The sequence below is a fragment of the Serinus canaria genome, chromosome 18 (genome assembly GCF_022539315.1).
Source record: "Serinus canaria isolate serCan28SL12 chromosome 18, serCan2020, whole genome shotgun sequence".
Classification (NCBI taxonomy): Eukaryota; Metazoa; Chordata; class Aves; order Passeriformes; family Fringillidae; genus Serinus; species Serinus canaria.
Window position 1 is genome coordinate 8823064 of NC_066331.1, and position 17449 is coordinate 8840512.

The 17449-nt window shown below is 40.8% G+C and overlaps 1 protein-coding gene across 3 annotated transcripts in view; it reads right to left on the minus strand.

Moving 5' to 3' along the window:
• B3GNTL1 (UDP-GlcNAc:betaGal beta-1,3-N-acetylglucosaminyltransferase like 1) overlaps window positions 1-17449 on the minus strand; it is a 106318-nt gene that overhangs the window by 15503 nt on the left and 73366 nt on the right. For all 3 annotated transcript variants that reach the window (XM_030232883.2, XM_030232880.2, XM_050981410.1), the window contains 2 exons: window positions 15120-15215; window positions 6992-7116 (listed from right to left, as the gene is read on the minus strand). In XM_030232883.2, coding sequence (XP_030088743.1) covers window positions 6992-7116; window positions 15120-15215 — 221 coding nt within the window. The remainder of the gene's footprint in view (window positions 1-6991; window positions 7117-15119; window positions 15216-17449) is intronic.

The window sequence follows — 17449 nt, forward strand, 5'->3', positions numbered from 1 at the left end:
AACAAAGCCAAGGAAAGCAGTTTGTTCATGGTCCACTTCTCCCAACTGGAAAATCCACTTGGACAACTACAGCTTTTTTTGAGTGTGTGTGTTCTACCCTTCAATGTAATATTTAAGACTACAACATTTATCATGGATTAAAGAAAAGTGCCTGCTGTTAAAAACATCTGCTTTACTTCCAGCATTAATTTAATATTCATTAACTAGGAACCCAGCTCAGATTATTAAACAGTTTCCTAGAGAGAATAAATTGATTTCCTCAATTTGACAAATGAATCTTCCTAACATCCATCTCTTGAACAAGGCACCTTGAGCTGTAACTTTCTTTCCCAGGCAATTCTGATGAACCCCTAGTGGTGTCTCCTAGTTTAAGGCAATCTTCAAGTGAAGTTTTCCATTTTCTTATTTGCATCATTCCTTCACAGCCCCAGTTATGTTCTGAAGACCACAAAACCCTCATAGGACCCAGTGACCCCACTTCACTTCAGCACAGCCAGATCCTGCTCAGCACTTCATCACTGATCCTGCTCTGATAACTTGGAAAAGACCCCGAGCACAAACAGAATTTCCTCACAGTTCCAAGGGTGATGGCTCTGCACCAGCATTTCAACTAATGGGGGGAAAGAGAATTTTGGATTTGATCAAAAATCTCTTCTAATGCAACCACAAGATGCATTCCTGCTGCAAAGCTTTAACTGCTGCTGGCATCCTTTGACACTTGCCTCTTTCCATGTTCATGAGAGCACACTGCAGTCCCAAAGGAAAGTTTAAGGAACAAAATATGAAGGTCAAGTATTTTTCCAGGATCACTTTACTAGACATCTTAGGATTTCTGCATCATTCTAAAAAGGAAGATTATTGCTTTGCACATAAATGGAAAGCTTTTAAAAGTGATTTTCCTTTGAAATGTGACTTCTGAAGGATAACACCATATTACATTCCAAAGGAACTTCAGAATCTGTTCTGTTGGCTTGAGTGGCACTGGCAAGTTTCTTTTCCACTTGAGTTTACAACACTTAGGAAACTAAAGTATAAAACCAGGCAGCCTTACAAGGCATGCAAAGAACCTGTAACTAATTTCTAGGTGCAGTGCAAACACCAAGCTTCTAAAAGATGTTTTTATTTCATGGGATGGAGGTCCCAGCACAGCAGTGTTGGTTCTTCCAGACAGTTGTGGTTGCTGTCTAGGCCATGAGAGCCTCAGTGCCCTACTGAGGTAAAATTCAATCAGAGCTGTTAATCACCCATGAAGATTTCAGACTGCAGCAAATTTACTGATTTATCTCACCTATCAATGTTAACCTGGAAAAGCAACTGGGAAAAGCTTGTGAGAGAACTGCACCCTGAAATAAAAGGGTATGAAAGACATTAAACTCCAAATTAATTGGGCTGTTGTTCAACCACAAGAACATTGTCAGACAGTTTCATTTAACAACAATAAAAAACTTTCTTAAATAAGTACTGTGGGTTGTAAAAACAAAGACAACATACCCAGCAGTTGGGATGCTTTGCTGGCTTCACTATGGAGGCATTCTTGTGACAATGCCCACAGAAAAGCATTTGAAGCTCACATTGTTGTGGTGCTGTGGGTCCCCAGGATAAGGTGAGAGATGAGAACTGACTCCAAGTTCTCAGAAGGCTGATTTATTATGTCATGATATGATATTATATTAAAAGAAAATTATATACTAAAACTATACTAAAGAAAAAGAAAGGAGACATCAGAAGGCTGAACAAGAGTGATAATAAAAACCAGTGACTGACCAGAGAGTCTGACACAGCTGGCTGGGATTGGTCATTAATAATAACCAATTAAAGATGCACCTGTTGGTGAGCCACCTCCAAAGCACATTCCAAGCAATCAGATAATTATTGTTTACGTTTCTTTTCTGAGGCTTCTCAGCTTCTCAGGAGAAAAATCCTGGCAAAGGGATTTTTCATAAAATATCACAGTGATACTCACACCTCCATACTGTGTGTTTTCAATGAAAAAATTAAGTTCTACCAAACACTTTGAAGTCTTGAGTTAACCCTGAAATCTTTTAGCAGTGCAAGCTGAGATACCAGATAAACACAGAACTGAGGGGAGACTTTAGAGTGACACTCACAGGCTTCATCTTTGTGAGAACTCCCTCTGCACAAACAATCCCACAGGCTGAGGCAGAAGGGAGCTTACAGGTGTCAAAGGAGAGAGTTTCGGTTATTCCCTTCAGGTTTCCGGTTCACCTAAGTTGCCACTTTTTTTTTTGATGTTTCCAGGAGAGATAACTGGGATTCCTGCCTGGAGGGATAAGGGAATGCCATTTTCCCATCCTTCACCAGCCAGTGCAGGTGCAGCAGACAGGAGCTGCAGCAACGTGCAAAGGGTAATTACAGAAAATGCCTGAAACCATCCAGAAGTTGTACAAACCACTACTCAGAGATGATTCTCACAGCTATTTTCAGATTATGCTTTATTACATATTCACAGCTACCAGCAAAACCTAGGAGGTATTATTGCTCTGCATCACTCCAAATCAAGACAGCTTTTCCTACCCACCTCACAAAAGATTAGAGTAAGCAATTTGCAGCAGCCTTTCCACATCCAAGCCTGTATTCAGTTCACAAGATTTTCCTCAGCCAGAAGGTGGGACACAATTCTTCTCAATGTACAAATTTGTTCCCATATCCTCACGCTCTTTCTTGACCCCAAATCTTAAAATACATTGTTTCCCCCATTCCTTTCATTTTGTTGTCACAACTTTGTAAAAGAAATGCTAGGAGTATTTCTACTCGAAATGTCATTCTTGAGGCTTAGATCATTTTCCTAAGATCTCACTTGCCCTTGGCCCCTCAATGCTCATCAGTTATGGAGCCTGGGAGGAAGAAGAGGAGCCAAGATCCTGCAGGAGTGAAACGAGGGTATTCATGCAGAGGGTGAGAATGACTACACCGTGTGTTCCTCATCCCCAAGTAGTTATTACCAGACCATCCACCCAAGTAATGCAACAATGGAGCTCTGTTAAAAATGTGTGGTGACCTACTGACTGAATACAGGAGTCAAGAAACATCTGCTCTACTCCTATTTTGAAATGAAAGATAATGTGACAATAAAAGCAACATGATTTAATGTCTGAGCTCAGTCAAACCTCGCCATATTGCTGCACTGCCTTTCCCCTCCTTCCCCCAGTGAGGCCACATAAGTGAATGCACAGAGCAAAGACAGATGTACAAGTACTTGAGCAATGCAGAAACACAAGCCCAATATCCTGAACAGTACTGGAATTTTAGGCATGGATTGCCATCCACAGAAATACTATAGATCCATAAATCTGACCTTTTCTCTCTGTGCTGGCCCTGCACAGTGCTCAGGTAACACCAGGCAGGAAGAGGAGCTGCCCAAGTGAGCATCCTCTTCCAGGGCCCTTTTATTGATGGCAGGGTGAGAGAGCTCTGGATGAGAGGTGCACCTCACCTGATGGATAAACCAGAGAACAACATCATCACAGTGAGAGCTGGAAAAGCAGATCCCTTACAGCCAGTGTTGCATGCAGAATTCAAGGCCCTTTTACCATCCACAGGAAATTCAGAAATAAATCCTGTTTGAACCTTGGCCATCCTGGTGAATAAACTGATTTTTTTGCTGTTGTTGTTCTGTTGAACTTCATGTGAACTTATTAATTGCTGGACTATATCGTCCCACTGAGTTATTACATTTACACTGTTAATAGGTTCTATTAATGTCTGGGTTCATTTTCAGGTCATGGGTCATTAGCTGAGGCATGGTTTGCATTGTGGCCTATTTTTCATGAAAGGCTTATTAAGAGAGACAGAGACTATCAATGTTAATGGCATTTACTTTTCAAGAATCTAATGAGGTCATTAGTTTCCATGTTTAATTGAAGTGCCAAATGCAAGCATAGAAGATAAAAATGCAGTTGACCTCATCTTAATTTCAGCTCTACAGGAGTATGTTATTCCTCTCTCCTGCCTATTTTTGGCTGTGTATATTTGTGCAGGAAATGAAGGAGGCATTCCTGTGCTCACCACAGATCCAAGACCTGGCCTCAGAGCACCTCTGGAACTGCCAAATGTGCGTTTCACACTAATGCCTGGTCCTCCTCGCTCAGATGACACTGGAAGCCTCCAGTGCCTGAAACCAGATGTTTTCAATAGATTATGTAATTCTGTTTATTTCTGCAGAGCAGTATCATGCTCATTCTGAGCACAGGGAAATGAAATTACTGAAGGTGCACTTCACCTTTTCTGTGTAAAAGGGAATTGCTCAGATCTTAAGACTGAAGGTACAAACCTTCTTTCCCATATATATTAAATCTGTCTTGACTAAAAACTTGCAAACTGCTCCAAGGATTAGGTGCATGCCCCAACCACCTGTCTTCATGAGCTGCACTACCTAAAGACAAGTGCAATTTTTTATTGCTCACCTCACTCCAAGCTCACTTTCATCTCCCAGTGAGGTATTGTTGCACATACAGTTCCTTTCTCTCCCCTTTGGCAAGATAATAATCTATGAATTTTAACATGTTTTTATTATACATAGACTTTCTTACTCCAGTATCCTCACTCTAAAGCCAGCTCTGCTGTGGTCTCACAGCAATTTAATGTGGTTGTGAAGCACTGACTACACACAACCCTAGGGTACAACACCAAATAAAGTGATTTAGATCCAAGAGATATGAAAAGTGGGATTTTGTGTTGTGAATTCCTAGCTGAGAGAAGTTTCTCAAAATCCAGCAGGTATCCATCACAGACTTTGGATGAAATGACGATGAGAACATTCATATTTCTGCATGCACCCAATGAAATCTAAATACAGACACTGAACTTCATGCAGATTCTGTCACACACCCAAAACATTTAATAATGCAGACTGATGCCTCCAGGGTAAGGGAGAATGCAAATAAGATTTAGTTTCCTGCTTCACAGATATTCTCAACTCCAGAGATGTGTTCCAGAAGGATACTAATCATAGGAAATGACCTAAAGCACATGAGTGTTTACAATTATACATACTAAATAAAAAACAAAAGAACCAAATGTCACTTGCCAAGCAGTTTTACACATATTTTAGGAAGTCTGAAAATGCAGTGAGGCTTCTTTCCCCCTGGAAGGTTCTGAAAGACACCCACATAAACTGAAACCATCACAGGCTACGAGGGACTGTTGTCTTTGCTGGAAAGAATGAAGGATGCACCTTTGTATAAAAATGGCCTGCTATGGGGTTTTTAAGACTGAGCCCAGGCATTTAGTGTTAAAAAAAAAAAAATCAACTTTCCTACAAACATCATTTTGATCTCAGACAAGATATTAATTTGGCTGGTGAGTTACTACTTCCAAATCCAAGTCTAGGCTGACTAAAAATTTAAAGATGACCCGGGCCAATGGCAAAAAGCAAAACACCACAGAAAACTGCTCAACAAAACACACCATGTAAAGAAAAAGGCTTCTAGAAAACCCAGAAGGTGCATTAAATAAGGTGGAATGACCAAGAGGCAAATTAGGCAAGACTCAATTTGGATTATAAACTTAAACCTTTGTGATGAGTCCATCAATCTCTTTTTGCTCAATGTGCACTTCGGTCTCCAGACACAAACACTGGGCAACCCTTCAGAACTCGGGCAACAAACAAGGGAATGAGCCAGGACAAGGAGCTGTTGCACAACCTCATGTTTGGAAAGCCACACCAAATATCATCCCCAGTAGTACCAGCAGGAAGCCAAGAGGAAGAGCAGCTCTCCTGATTTCTTAGAACGAGACAAGAAAGGCGCCAATTTGGACAGGCACCCTGCACATCTGAAAGAGCTCACAGCATTTCCACATTCCCCCAGGATGCTGTAATTCAGGGTGCTTGTGCCACACAGCCTTGGAGATCTGAATAAGCAACAGCTTGCAGTAAATTCAAAACAAATTAATTTCCAAGAATTAGATGCTTTCCCACAGATAGAAGCAAAAGGCTTCCAAGAGTTTTTAGTGTCCCATAATGCGTGGCTGAAAAGTTGGTCATGAACTGCCAAAAGGATCACACAGTACAAGAGGAAAAAACACCAAATCTTTACATTTCAACATGAATAAAAGGGAAAATAATTCATCTCATGCTTGTTTGCAAAATCAAAATCATCTGTACTATTTGCTTGAACGACCTTTCCATAGTTAAATGATTTTATGTAGATATTCACATTTATGGAGATCTACAGTGACATTAACCATCAGGGGGCTATTTATGGGACTGCACACTATGTGCAGCAATACAGGGATGTGCAGAAATACAGAAAATGGACCTAGGAATATTCAGTTTTACTGGTCAGTTCTACAAAGCCCTAAAACCAGGACTGACTGAAAAATGTACTGATATCATTAATCAGTAAGGAAACAGTTCACTTAATTACCACTGTGATTCTGGCACGGGATTCCTAAAGGACAGTACAACCCATGTAATGTTTTATTAATGTCAGTGCACAAGAGAAGGGAACAGCTTTGGCTCAGCTTGCAGCATGTTGAGGAATCAGCAATTTAACACCTCCTTTAGGGGCTGGGCAGCCCGGGAAAGGCAGCAGGCAACAAAAGCAGCTTACAAGGAAGCACCTGAGATAATTACTCCTAAACATCCTCAGGCATTTTTCAAACCTCATTGTCTGATTTAGGTGGTTTAGACCCTTTAAAATAAGAAAATAATATATGTAAAGGCAGCATATTATCAGATTAAAGGTTTGGTTTTGGTCTGGTTCTTTTTTTTGTTTTTTAAAGACCGTTTTTGTTGGTATTACAAGTTTCTGTTTACCTTTTAAATATTGAGGCAGTTGATTTTGAAATTAGGCTGTAACACTTCCAAACTATTTTTTTTACATTACAGTTCATACGTCAAAAAACATGAAAATGACATTTTTACATATTAAAAATCCTAAATAAAAACCCCAATGCAGTTTCACCATCTTTGCTGCTGATGACCCAAGATAAAACCAGCTTTGAGATTCTCCTGGAAAGCACAGCTTACTCTAGGACAGAGTGAGTGGCAGCCTGGGGGTGGTACCGGTACAGCAGGAGGCAGCAGTTCACTCGAAAGACTCCCCCACCCTTCTGGAGATGCTCATAAAAAAACAACAAATCCTCTGGGACACCCTGCAACAGAGAACAGTTCCTAGATCAGTCTTCAGTTACATCTCAAGATGTTTTATTTCTCTGCCAAATGAATATGGCTCAATAAAATTGTTACTCATAAATACAAATTTGCTGTTGCCCAGGGAGGGTGTGGACTCCCCAAGGCCAGGTTGGATGGGGCTTGGAGCAACCTGAAAGTGTCCTGGAGGTGAAACAAAAAGATCTTTAAGCTCCAACCCAAGCCCATCTCTGATTCTATACTATTATTTGTGTATGTCCCAATGAGTTTCTCTAATGGGTCATGAGATAAATGCAGCTAATGCTGCTGAATGAGCAGTGCTATTTAAAAATGAAGTGCAAGGGCAGAGGTGGAAAAACCAACATGATCTCATTGTGACAGGGATCTCAAGCTTGGTGCAGGTGAATCCAAGAGAAACCCAGCTGCTAAACAGTTTGTGCAGCCTAAAGTTCCATGTAACCAAATAGTTTGTACTGCAAAGGATCAGTGAGTTGAGAGGGGTTTTTTCTCATTTTACTGGAATTCTCCCTTCTCTGGCTGTCATACAAATACTGGTCTCTACTTAGGAAAGGTGACTCAGGCCCCATAATGACAGACTTCAATAAAAGCTGCAATAAAGGCAACCTCAGAATGAGGCAACATCTGAAAATGTTTTTTTATTTTTCTTGAAATTTCCTTCCATGGTACATTCATCCTTATGGGATTGCACCCACTGCTGCTGAAAACACAACAGGATAAAAGTTCCTGCAATTGTGGATCTAGCAGCTCCAGGAAAAATGAGGGATTTCACAATCATTTCAACATTTTCCACTTAAAAATCAGAGAATCTTCATATAAATGATGCAGTGTCAGAAGGGAAATTAGATGGCTCATAGCACTCAATTTTGTGGCATATGAAAGCACAAACCCACCTTTAAAGTCCTCCACAGAAGATTAAAAAAGTAGCATTTATTTATGTTTTGCAAAGCTACAAGTTCTTGAAATACTAGAACATTTCATTATTTCATGTGCAAATACAGGTATTTCTTCCCTTCAATACTGTGCTTGAAAGGTCACATGGTTTTTAGCAGACTAAAAAGCTCCCTTTTATAAAACCAGCTGGGTCAAAGAAAACATTTAAGTGTAGCAACAACAAAAAGCTGAAAGATAAAATGACAAAATTTTAAAGGAAAAGAAGGTAGAGAGATTAAATTACATTTGTTTCTGTAGACAGTATGACACATGAATAACCAGGTCATAAACCTCAACTTCAATTTTAACCATTCTATTTCAACACAGAAAAATAATAAGAGTACAAGTTAAAAAAAAAAAAATTGTAAATTTCCCCTATTACTACAGCTTCTGAGTTTCTTCCATAATTAAGAAAATGAGATTCTCTAATTAAAGTTCTGGACTGGCCCTCTAGTAATGAGGGCAATAGAGTTCAGTGACTGTTTCTCATCCTCACCAGGCTGAGTAGCCAGAGGGGTGTGGGAGTGGAAGAGAAATGAGACAAAAAACTCTCTGAACCCTGGCAAACAACTCCAGGCCACTCAGCTGAACATGAATCTCGGGAGGAATCAGAATCCAATCAAGCTCTGACTCTGCAGCTCCTGCCCTCACTCTGGTTCGTGTGTGACACTGGCTTGGGCCATGCTCCCACATTCTGGATTCAATGGATTCTGCTCACTAAGGGCAGCTCATCTGCAGCTATTGGTTGTCCTTGTAGACTTTGTCTGACTTCTGGTTTAAGAGCAGAAGAAAACTTTTAGACAAGCTCACACAATTTATGCTTTATGTGAACCTGCTTTGAAAGCCACAAAAGAAATCTGGGAGAAGCTGGAGTAGCAGCCAGCAACCCCAGTCACCAAGAAGACAAGAAAAACACAAAATCAATTTCTTTCCATTTATTTTGTAGCCCTTTCTATATTTTCCTTCTTGTGGACTTGAAGGGAAATACTGAGGCAGCAGAAAAGTTCAAACCTTTTTCTCTTTTCCCATCACACACTAGACCATGTCTCAGGGCACAAGTGCAGCAGATATCAGCTTGCTGCAGGAGCCAGATTTTGATACAGATCTATGATTATGTCACACCTCAGCAGTTTCTTCTCTTTTGGATAAGCATTTACATTATTCAAGACAACTGTTAATATGTATATTTAAGTAAAGTAAAAGGATCTTTCAAAAAACACTCTTTGGTTCCAAGGGCTCTTTTGCTTTAATTAACTGGCAGAAACTCTGTGGAATAAAGTGCACTCAGGCCTAGGAAGGAGCAGGTGCCTTGCACTGCTCAGCAGTGGCCTCTCACATTACAAAGGAGCAGCACTGCCATGCATTTTTCAGAGGAAAGATGTTGCCTGTGTTATGGATCCTGCAGGGATGGGACTTCCTACGGCTCTTGAGCGTGTAAGTTTGCTGCAACACAAGAGTTCCTTCCCAGCTGAGATCTATTATTGGATCCAGATGGTGTTTTAAACACCAGGAATCTTTGTGAAACAACACAGCTCTGAAAGAGAAAGCTGTTTAACCACTAAAGGGATATTTGAATGGATTTTTTGAAAATTAATATCCAGAGCTAAAAGTATCAATTACTAACCCAGCATTTCAGCAATAGGCTACCACATCAATAGCTTTCAGCAAGAAGAAATACAATTAAATTGCACAGTTTACATGTTACTGGGCTACATGCAGAATTTTCCATATTATAGGCAAAACCCAACCCCACATCCTCAGCTGCAGAAAGGCATTAGCTAATTACAGCTCCCAGAGTAAAGCACTGCCCCTGCTCTGCTCTAACCAGCCAAATGCAAAATCAGAGTTTTTCACATTCCCACTGAACAGGGGAAGGGTTTCTGCTGACCCAGTATTTTGGGCAGGTGCTGCTTGCTGTGCTGATGAGGGGACTGATTTCTTTACAGACCATGGGGTGTCAAACAGAACTCTAACTTGAGTTAAAGTAACTCCTTCTTCAGAATTAACTAAATTATCTATGATCCTTCTCTTGCTCACTGTTCTCACTCCTGGCAGCAAACTGTGCTCCAACTGCAGCCACCTCAGCATTTTCCAAAGAGGTTCAAGTATCTCCCAACAAGCAACTCTGGCTACAACTCTTGCACTTCCACCATCAGTAAGGATGAGGAGCATCAGCAGGGATCTTTCCAGGGCAAAGCCTGGAGGTTTCCATGAGGGGTTTGTTACATTCCCAGAGGGACCATCAGCAATTTTTGGAGGAGTTTTAATGCAAGTGATGCCCTGTGGAGTGCTGTAACCATGAACTCCTGCTGAGGTCATGCTGGGATGACTCAGAGCAGCACTCCAGGCTGGAAATCCTTTCATTTGCTCACTTGGACAGAAACACCATGGGGCTGCAGAGGCATATAGACAATATAAAAGCTGCCTCTTGCTGCTAAACCAAATAGAGGGGAGTGATTCTGCCACAGAATCAACCAGTCCCAGCTTCTTCATCCATCCCTTGTCTCAGTCCCATCTGACTCCCTGCCCTGTCCCAGCTCACAGGCACTCTGGCAGAGGTGGCAAATCCTTGTGAGCACAACCAGTGGAGATTTAGCCTGTGCAGAGAAGTCTGACTGGTGAAAATGGGAGATCTAGCAGTATTTCATGAATACATGCAAGAAATACTTCTAAGAAACAGCAATGACAAACAAGACAGGAGAAGTCCATCAATCCACAGGGGGAAAAAGCCTGGTCCTGCCTTTTGGTCAGGGGCATCGAGGAAAAGTGGGCTGCAGCACTCTGTAAAGCAGTCAGCACCATCAGGGTAACTGTTGGACAGAAAAAATCCCTCTAATTCCTCAGAGGAGCCTAAAACTGGTGAATGGGAAGAATTAAATAGCTATTAATAGCTTTTCTACAGGATTACCCAAGATGTTCTTAAGTCTCCCTTTCTGCAGATCTGTCACTTCATTTCTTGGCTCTCACCCAAATGCCTTTCCATCATTTTGCCTTGATTACAGGTCCCAGAGCCCATCAGGATTTATTTTATTGTTTAGGAAATAACAGGTTAAAGGAAACTCCAAAAGGTTGCTTTCATCCAAATGTCTTGGCACAGAGAAATGCAGTTAAACAAAGAAGATGGGGAAGGCAAAGGGAAGGGAGGTGGTAAATTGTAAATGATATTTAATAACAGACTAGCAGAAAATATAATTAGACATGGGGTATGGGGTGAATTTTCAAACAGCTCATAAAGTGTAATTAATCACAGGCTCCACCACTTTTTCTCTGCTTTTTAGATCAAATATTGATCTCTGTACAGCCTTAACTATATCAAGCCAAAACCAAACAAAAAGCCCCCAGTAGTGCCTGTATTTTATCCCAGTTTTCCCCACAGCATCTTGACAGCTTATTTGACAGACTGAGAGTATTTTAATTCACGTTCCAAAAAACCAAATTCCTACTTGGCCTTTTACCTCTCAGGCATTATTATAACCACTTGCCTTTCTGAATGGAATGACATTTGTGTGCTCTGGCAGGGAAACATGGAAAATTGCATCAGGGAGTGCCTAACAGCTACATTTACCTCAGAGCTTTCCACATGCCCTACAGTCTCCTGTGCTCAAAAGGATATTTTGACACCTCCTCAGTTTGTGTTTTTTGTGACCTTTTATCACAAAAATAGAATGAAACTGAGCTCCAGACACTTTGTTCAGAGGCACAGCTTGTATTCAGAAAGGCTGGTGCTCTACAATGCACCGTTCCATCTGGGGCTCATTAAGAATCATTTCCCCCTGTTTACACTTTGAGATTAGCTCAGAACTTTAGGGCTGTCACTCCATTTTCAGTTTTCATACACTTAAAAAGGAAGGATAAACACAGGGGTGACAGGAAATTTGGAACCAAGCTGTGGTAAAATTCTAGAGAAAGAGGCAAGTTTGGCATGTAACAGTTGTGATGTGGAGGGTAATTCTGCCTGGAGAGAGCCAAGACTGCAATTTTCCACCCTTGCATGCAGGGCAGCAATGCTCATTTATACAGCTCTCCCTGTACTCAGCATTTCTGTCAGGCACATGAAAAAATAACTTTTCTTCCCTAATAACAGGCACCTCCTCTCCTACTGCACACGACTGGGGAGTTCCCCACTCCAACAGATGACACAGCTCCCAAATCTGCTTTTCACATTAGACCAGAACATGGGCATTTTTTGGTGATGCTATTGGACACAGTTATTACTTTTTAACAATGGTGCTACTTATCAGGAGACACCAAAAACTCCAGCAGCAGAGCCACCCCTGGTAATGTCACACACCAAGTGTCAGATGGGAGTTCTGAAGGGTTTAGGAAGGGCTGCTACGTTTGTCAATGAGGAAGTACTGCACTCTTTATCCAAAATTACTGAAAAGATTATTTTCTTTTAATTTCCTAAAAAAAGCCAAAAATATGGTTCATCATGTGACTCTTCTTCCAGCAGGGGATCCTATTTGAAATGTTACTTTACAGGATTGTGACCACTTCCATTGTATTATCTCAGTCTCAGAATGCCTTCAGAACTTGCTAAAATCTTTTCAGTGCTCCTGCTTTAATTATCACTTATCAGAGATTGCATAAAGAATACTTCTACCATTTTAGTTAATTCATATATAAAACAAACCTGTCAGGTTCTTAGAGGCCATTTATAAAGATATTATTTTGTTTGGACCTAAAAGGAATACACTTCCAACAACTGCAGATCTTCATCAGAAAGAACTGCACTAAAATAAAAAAAAAAAAAAGGAAAAAACCTGTTTCACCTAAGGCCAGAATGACTGGAGAGAGACATATCTACCTGGAATAAAAAAAGGATTACACCACAGCACATCCATTTGTATTTGATCACTCCCCCCACTCTGTTACCATCAACATCAAATCACAATTTCTCCCATGGAAGCATGACCCTCCATTCTTTCCTCAGCCCTGAAATACAAAGAACAGGTGTTTGGATTTCATTTCAGAGGAGAAGTGCAGCTTTTTGGCAAGAAACAGCTCAGCAAATGGAGAAGGCCAAAGCATGGAGATTTGTTGGCCTGTTCTGTGTTTACTCCCAGCAATGTGACACTGGCAAGCCTCATTAATAAACACTAACTCAAAAATGGAGATGGAAGTGATCAGATCCATGCAGATCCTGGCTCAGTCAGAGCTTACAGGGATGAGACCCTTCAGAGTATTCTCAGCTCTGCTGATACACAGGAAAATTTCCTTTGCTTTAAAGGGATTCTTTTCAAATGAAAATGAACGAGTCAGAGCAATGCTAAATACTCTGTAACACTAAATGCTCAAGATTTAAGGCTTGATTTTGTGTCCTCTCAACCCCCAGAAGACAAAGGTTTGACTTCACTGCTTTGTTCAGATCTGTCCTGTTCTTTGGGTATTTTTCTGAAGGTCCTCTGCATCAGCTTGGACATGTTGGACACTTCACAATGGGGACAAACAATAAGTTCAACTTATCACTGGTAATTCTTCCAACTAGAAGGACATATCATGCATTGTGCCTGAAAAATCATCAGGATTTAGACTGTCAGTGTGCTACAGCTGAATAACCAGTGGCATAGTTCCTACACAATTACACAGAGAGAGCAAAACAGAAAAAAAAACCAACTCATAAAAACAAAACAAGGAGGAAAAAAAGCCAAAATGAAAAGCAAAAAGCACAGAACAATAGTCTATTTAACTTAACCTCTTGAACTTTATCATTAGGCTTGCTGTTCCATTGTTGCTGCTGCTTTAACTTGCTTGCTTTCTTTCTGGAGCTTACTAACAACGCTCAAGAAGTCAAACATCCTTCAGAGAGTAAAAGTACAATGATAAGAAATAATAATAAAAAAGAAAATCAGCAAATGTAGATTGTATTGGGAGCCAGGCACCATTCCCAGCTCTTCACCCACCATGTAATTAAGGGCAAATCTTTTCACTGCTCTAAACAATTCAGTTCCCTGTCTGCTGTCTCCTTATAATTACAATTTTTTGGCAGCCCAAAGAATAATATTTGTATATCCTCATACATACACACACATGTATATATATACACACTGCATGGCACTGAAGGGCTTCATTTAAAAGCTATAAAAATAATCATCATCATCATCATCATCTGTAGTAGTTTAAATAATTAAATAGGAAATAGCCTTAGCAGATTTGTTTTAGAGTGCTAATAAATGAAAGCTTAAAAAAAAAAAAAAAAAACAGAACCACCCATTTTAGCCCTAAAATCTCACAAAACCACTGGAAGCAAAAACTCTCAGAACCAAACCACACAAAATGGATCCAAATGTGTTTAAATTAGATCTATTTGCCAACATATTTCAACTACCACAATGAATACTGCTAACAGACACCCAGGGATTTTATTCCACAAACACTCTGATGAGTTTAAAGCAATCAAACTGAACTCATACAGGAAATTCATGAAGACAAAGAGCAGCTAACTGGCAGGGAAAAAACACTTCTGAGACCACAGGGATTGAATTTGTAACCTCTCAGCCCTGATCCTTGAGGAGAAGCTACTTAAAATCATCCAAGGACAAGCCCAAGAACTCAGACTGACAAGAGGACAGGTGAATAAGGAGTTTTTGTGGTAATACTTTCATGGCCCTTCTTTTTTCCTCTCAGGGATGTAAATCTTCCTCCTTAGGTGAAGGAACTTTTATCCCTCTGCTATTCTGCACCTTCCTTCCCTCCCAGCTTCTTTCAGCAACCTGCCTCACCCTGCTCATAACAAACCAAGGGCTCACCTGTTCTTGGCATCTATTCCAGGGACAAAGAGGAGCTTGGATGTCTGAAACCTTTCTTTTTTCCAGGTTTGCTGACACATCCCATAGATGTGTTACAATGTCAAACTCAGGTAGGTCCTTCCATCATCAAGGTTATTCCCAAACAGCTTCAGTTGGCTGGAGACTGGTTTTTTTAAATGGTATGACCCAGCTTTTTTTAGAGCTCAGCTTTCCTCTACACCCCTTCCCTATTATTCCTTAATACCAGGTAGGGGCTGCTAAACAAAGGGATGGCTCCTGGACTACAGATCACCTGCACCACTCACCTTTCCCCCCTCATCAAATCTTCCCACGTGAAAAAACCATTCTCGAGAGCAGAACCAGGTTGGCATGACCACAGTAGGCCCATGGGAGGTGAACACCTAGGGAAAAAAAGAGGGATAAAAACCCAGTCAGTTAAAAATATCAAACCCAGCAGCTGCTGAGGAACAAACAGACCTCACACATTCACCTGAAATTGTGCCTGTGCCCAATCTTCAGCAATCTCAAGCACTGAGAAGAGCCAGTGCTGGAAATTTAGCAGGTGTTTAGTGTGTACCAGAATGTTCCAGGTGCCACAGCCCAAAAGGTGAGTCTGGCTCCTGCTTCATATTCCATGCCCTTCTCTTCTGCCCCAAGCTGCAAGATGTGCAGAGTGCTTAAAACATTTTTCCAAATTTAGAGTGTCCTACTGGAGCTGGCACTTTATCAATAGTGATGATGTGAATGTGGAAATGAAGTAATTGAGAAGAATCACAGAAAGTTCAAGTTCTTAAACTGAACCCTACAATTCCTAAGTATTGATTTTTTTTTTCCCCATTTTATATTCCTTCTACATAGATTAAGTATGAACTTTCACTGATCTTTTATTCCTGCCAAAGACACTTAAATCCCAATCAAGCTTGGACAAGTAAAATGCAATTTGTTTTAAACATTACCTGAGTGCTGTGGATTTGCTACCCAGGGGTACCCACAATTAAAGGTTTTTGGAAAGGAAGAGCTTTAAGTAGAGAAAAGGGAGTAACTATTAAGTTCATCTCTTCATTTGTGACAGCCAAGAACTACACAAATGGGTCTTTGAAGCTTTAAACAAACTTGTTGCAAATACAGCTGTGAAAGAAGCCAGAATGTGGATGACAGGAGGTAAACTGGTTCTTTTTTTTTTTTTTGCACAAGATGAAGTATCCAAGCAAAGAGGAGACTGAACTTGTCAAACACGAGGTGCAAAGTGAAGGCAGGAGCTTGTGCCTGCTTCCAGCAGAGACACAGGAACTGCAGAGCTCACCCTGGGGCATGAAGAAAAAACCAACTTCACAACTGCTGTCACTCAAATGGCAGAGCTGATCTGTAAGCTGACAATTTCATGTTACAGTGGTAATATAAATATTCCTGTGCATCTGAAGTTCTTAAACAAAGTGTACATTTGTCACATGCATCTCAGCATCTACATTTTAAAGGTGCACCTCCTGATGTCAGCCTGAGGGAGCTCCACAAACTCTTATGTCTGGCCACTTCCATTTCCACAGATAAACATGGATTTAAAACCAGATAAAGACATTTAAATCAATTGTCCAAATTAATTAAGTCAGAAATCCAATCAGAATTTGACAGATGACCCATTTTTCTTACAGGTATCTGGCCAAACTTGAGGGTGAAGCACACAGCACGGCAGCTCCAGGAGCACAATGACACAACTTCAGTGTCCCCAAAGGCATCTTAGGGTGACTCCTTTTCATCCAGACACTTCAATTCCAGGCATTCATATTTAGTCAGAACAATCCCATCACTTCTGTGTCTTAACTGATCCGCAGGTTGCCCAGAGCTGAAATATTCCAGTTCAGAGGTGCTAAATGTAAAAATCTCCCCCCAAGAGTCAGTGGGAGCTGAAAGAGTCACAACTACCCCAGAAAAGCAGAGCAGCCTGATTATCAGCACGTGGTTATTAGTTAATTACAAGGGCAATTGAGGAAGGCCTGACCCAAACAATGACCAAACTGTAATCCCAAAAGAAAACAGCAGCAGGGAGAAAAGCCAGGCCAGAGGGCATTGCACTGAATCTCATTTCTGAAAGAAACAAAAACTTCAAAAGAAAGTCTTGAGCCCCTGGGTACTTGTGAAATGTGTCTGGAGAGGCCAGAATGGCATTTCCTCAGAGCTGCCAGGTCCCTCAGGGATCAGGAATGCACTTCACCTCAGAGCTGGAGCTCCAAGCAATCAGCTGTGCTCAGCTGCCAAGAGCATCCCTCCCAAACATCCCAGATAATGTGTTCCACTGACACAGATACCTCAGTGAAACCAGACAGAACAGATTACTTCATCATAATAAATAATTATATATCATTAGTATTATAAATATTATTTAAATATTTATTATAGTTCTGATAAATACATTATTGAATTATTGTTATTGTATTGTTATTATGAAAAATTTAAGAGAAAACTTCCAAAAGGGACTGATGTTAGCACAGATGATGATTTTACAGCAGACCAGCACACACTGATGTCTCTCCTAATTCCAGCAGAGTTCTGTGGCTCACTGTCCATCTCAGCAGAGACACCAAAGGAGAATCACACGGGCAAAACAGAGACTGATGATGCCACACATGATTTCAGATCT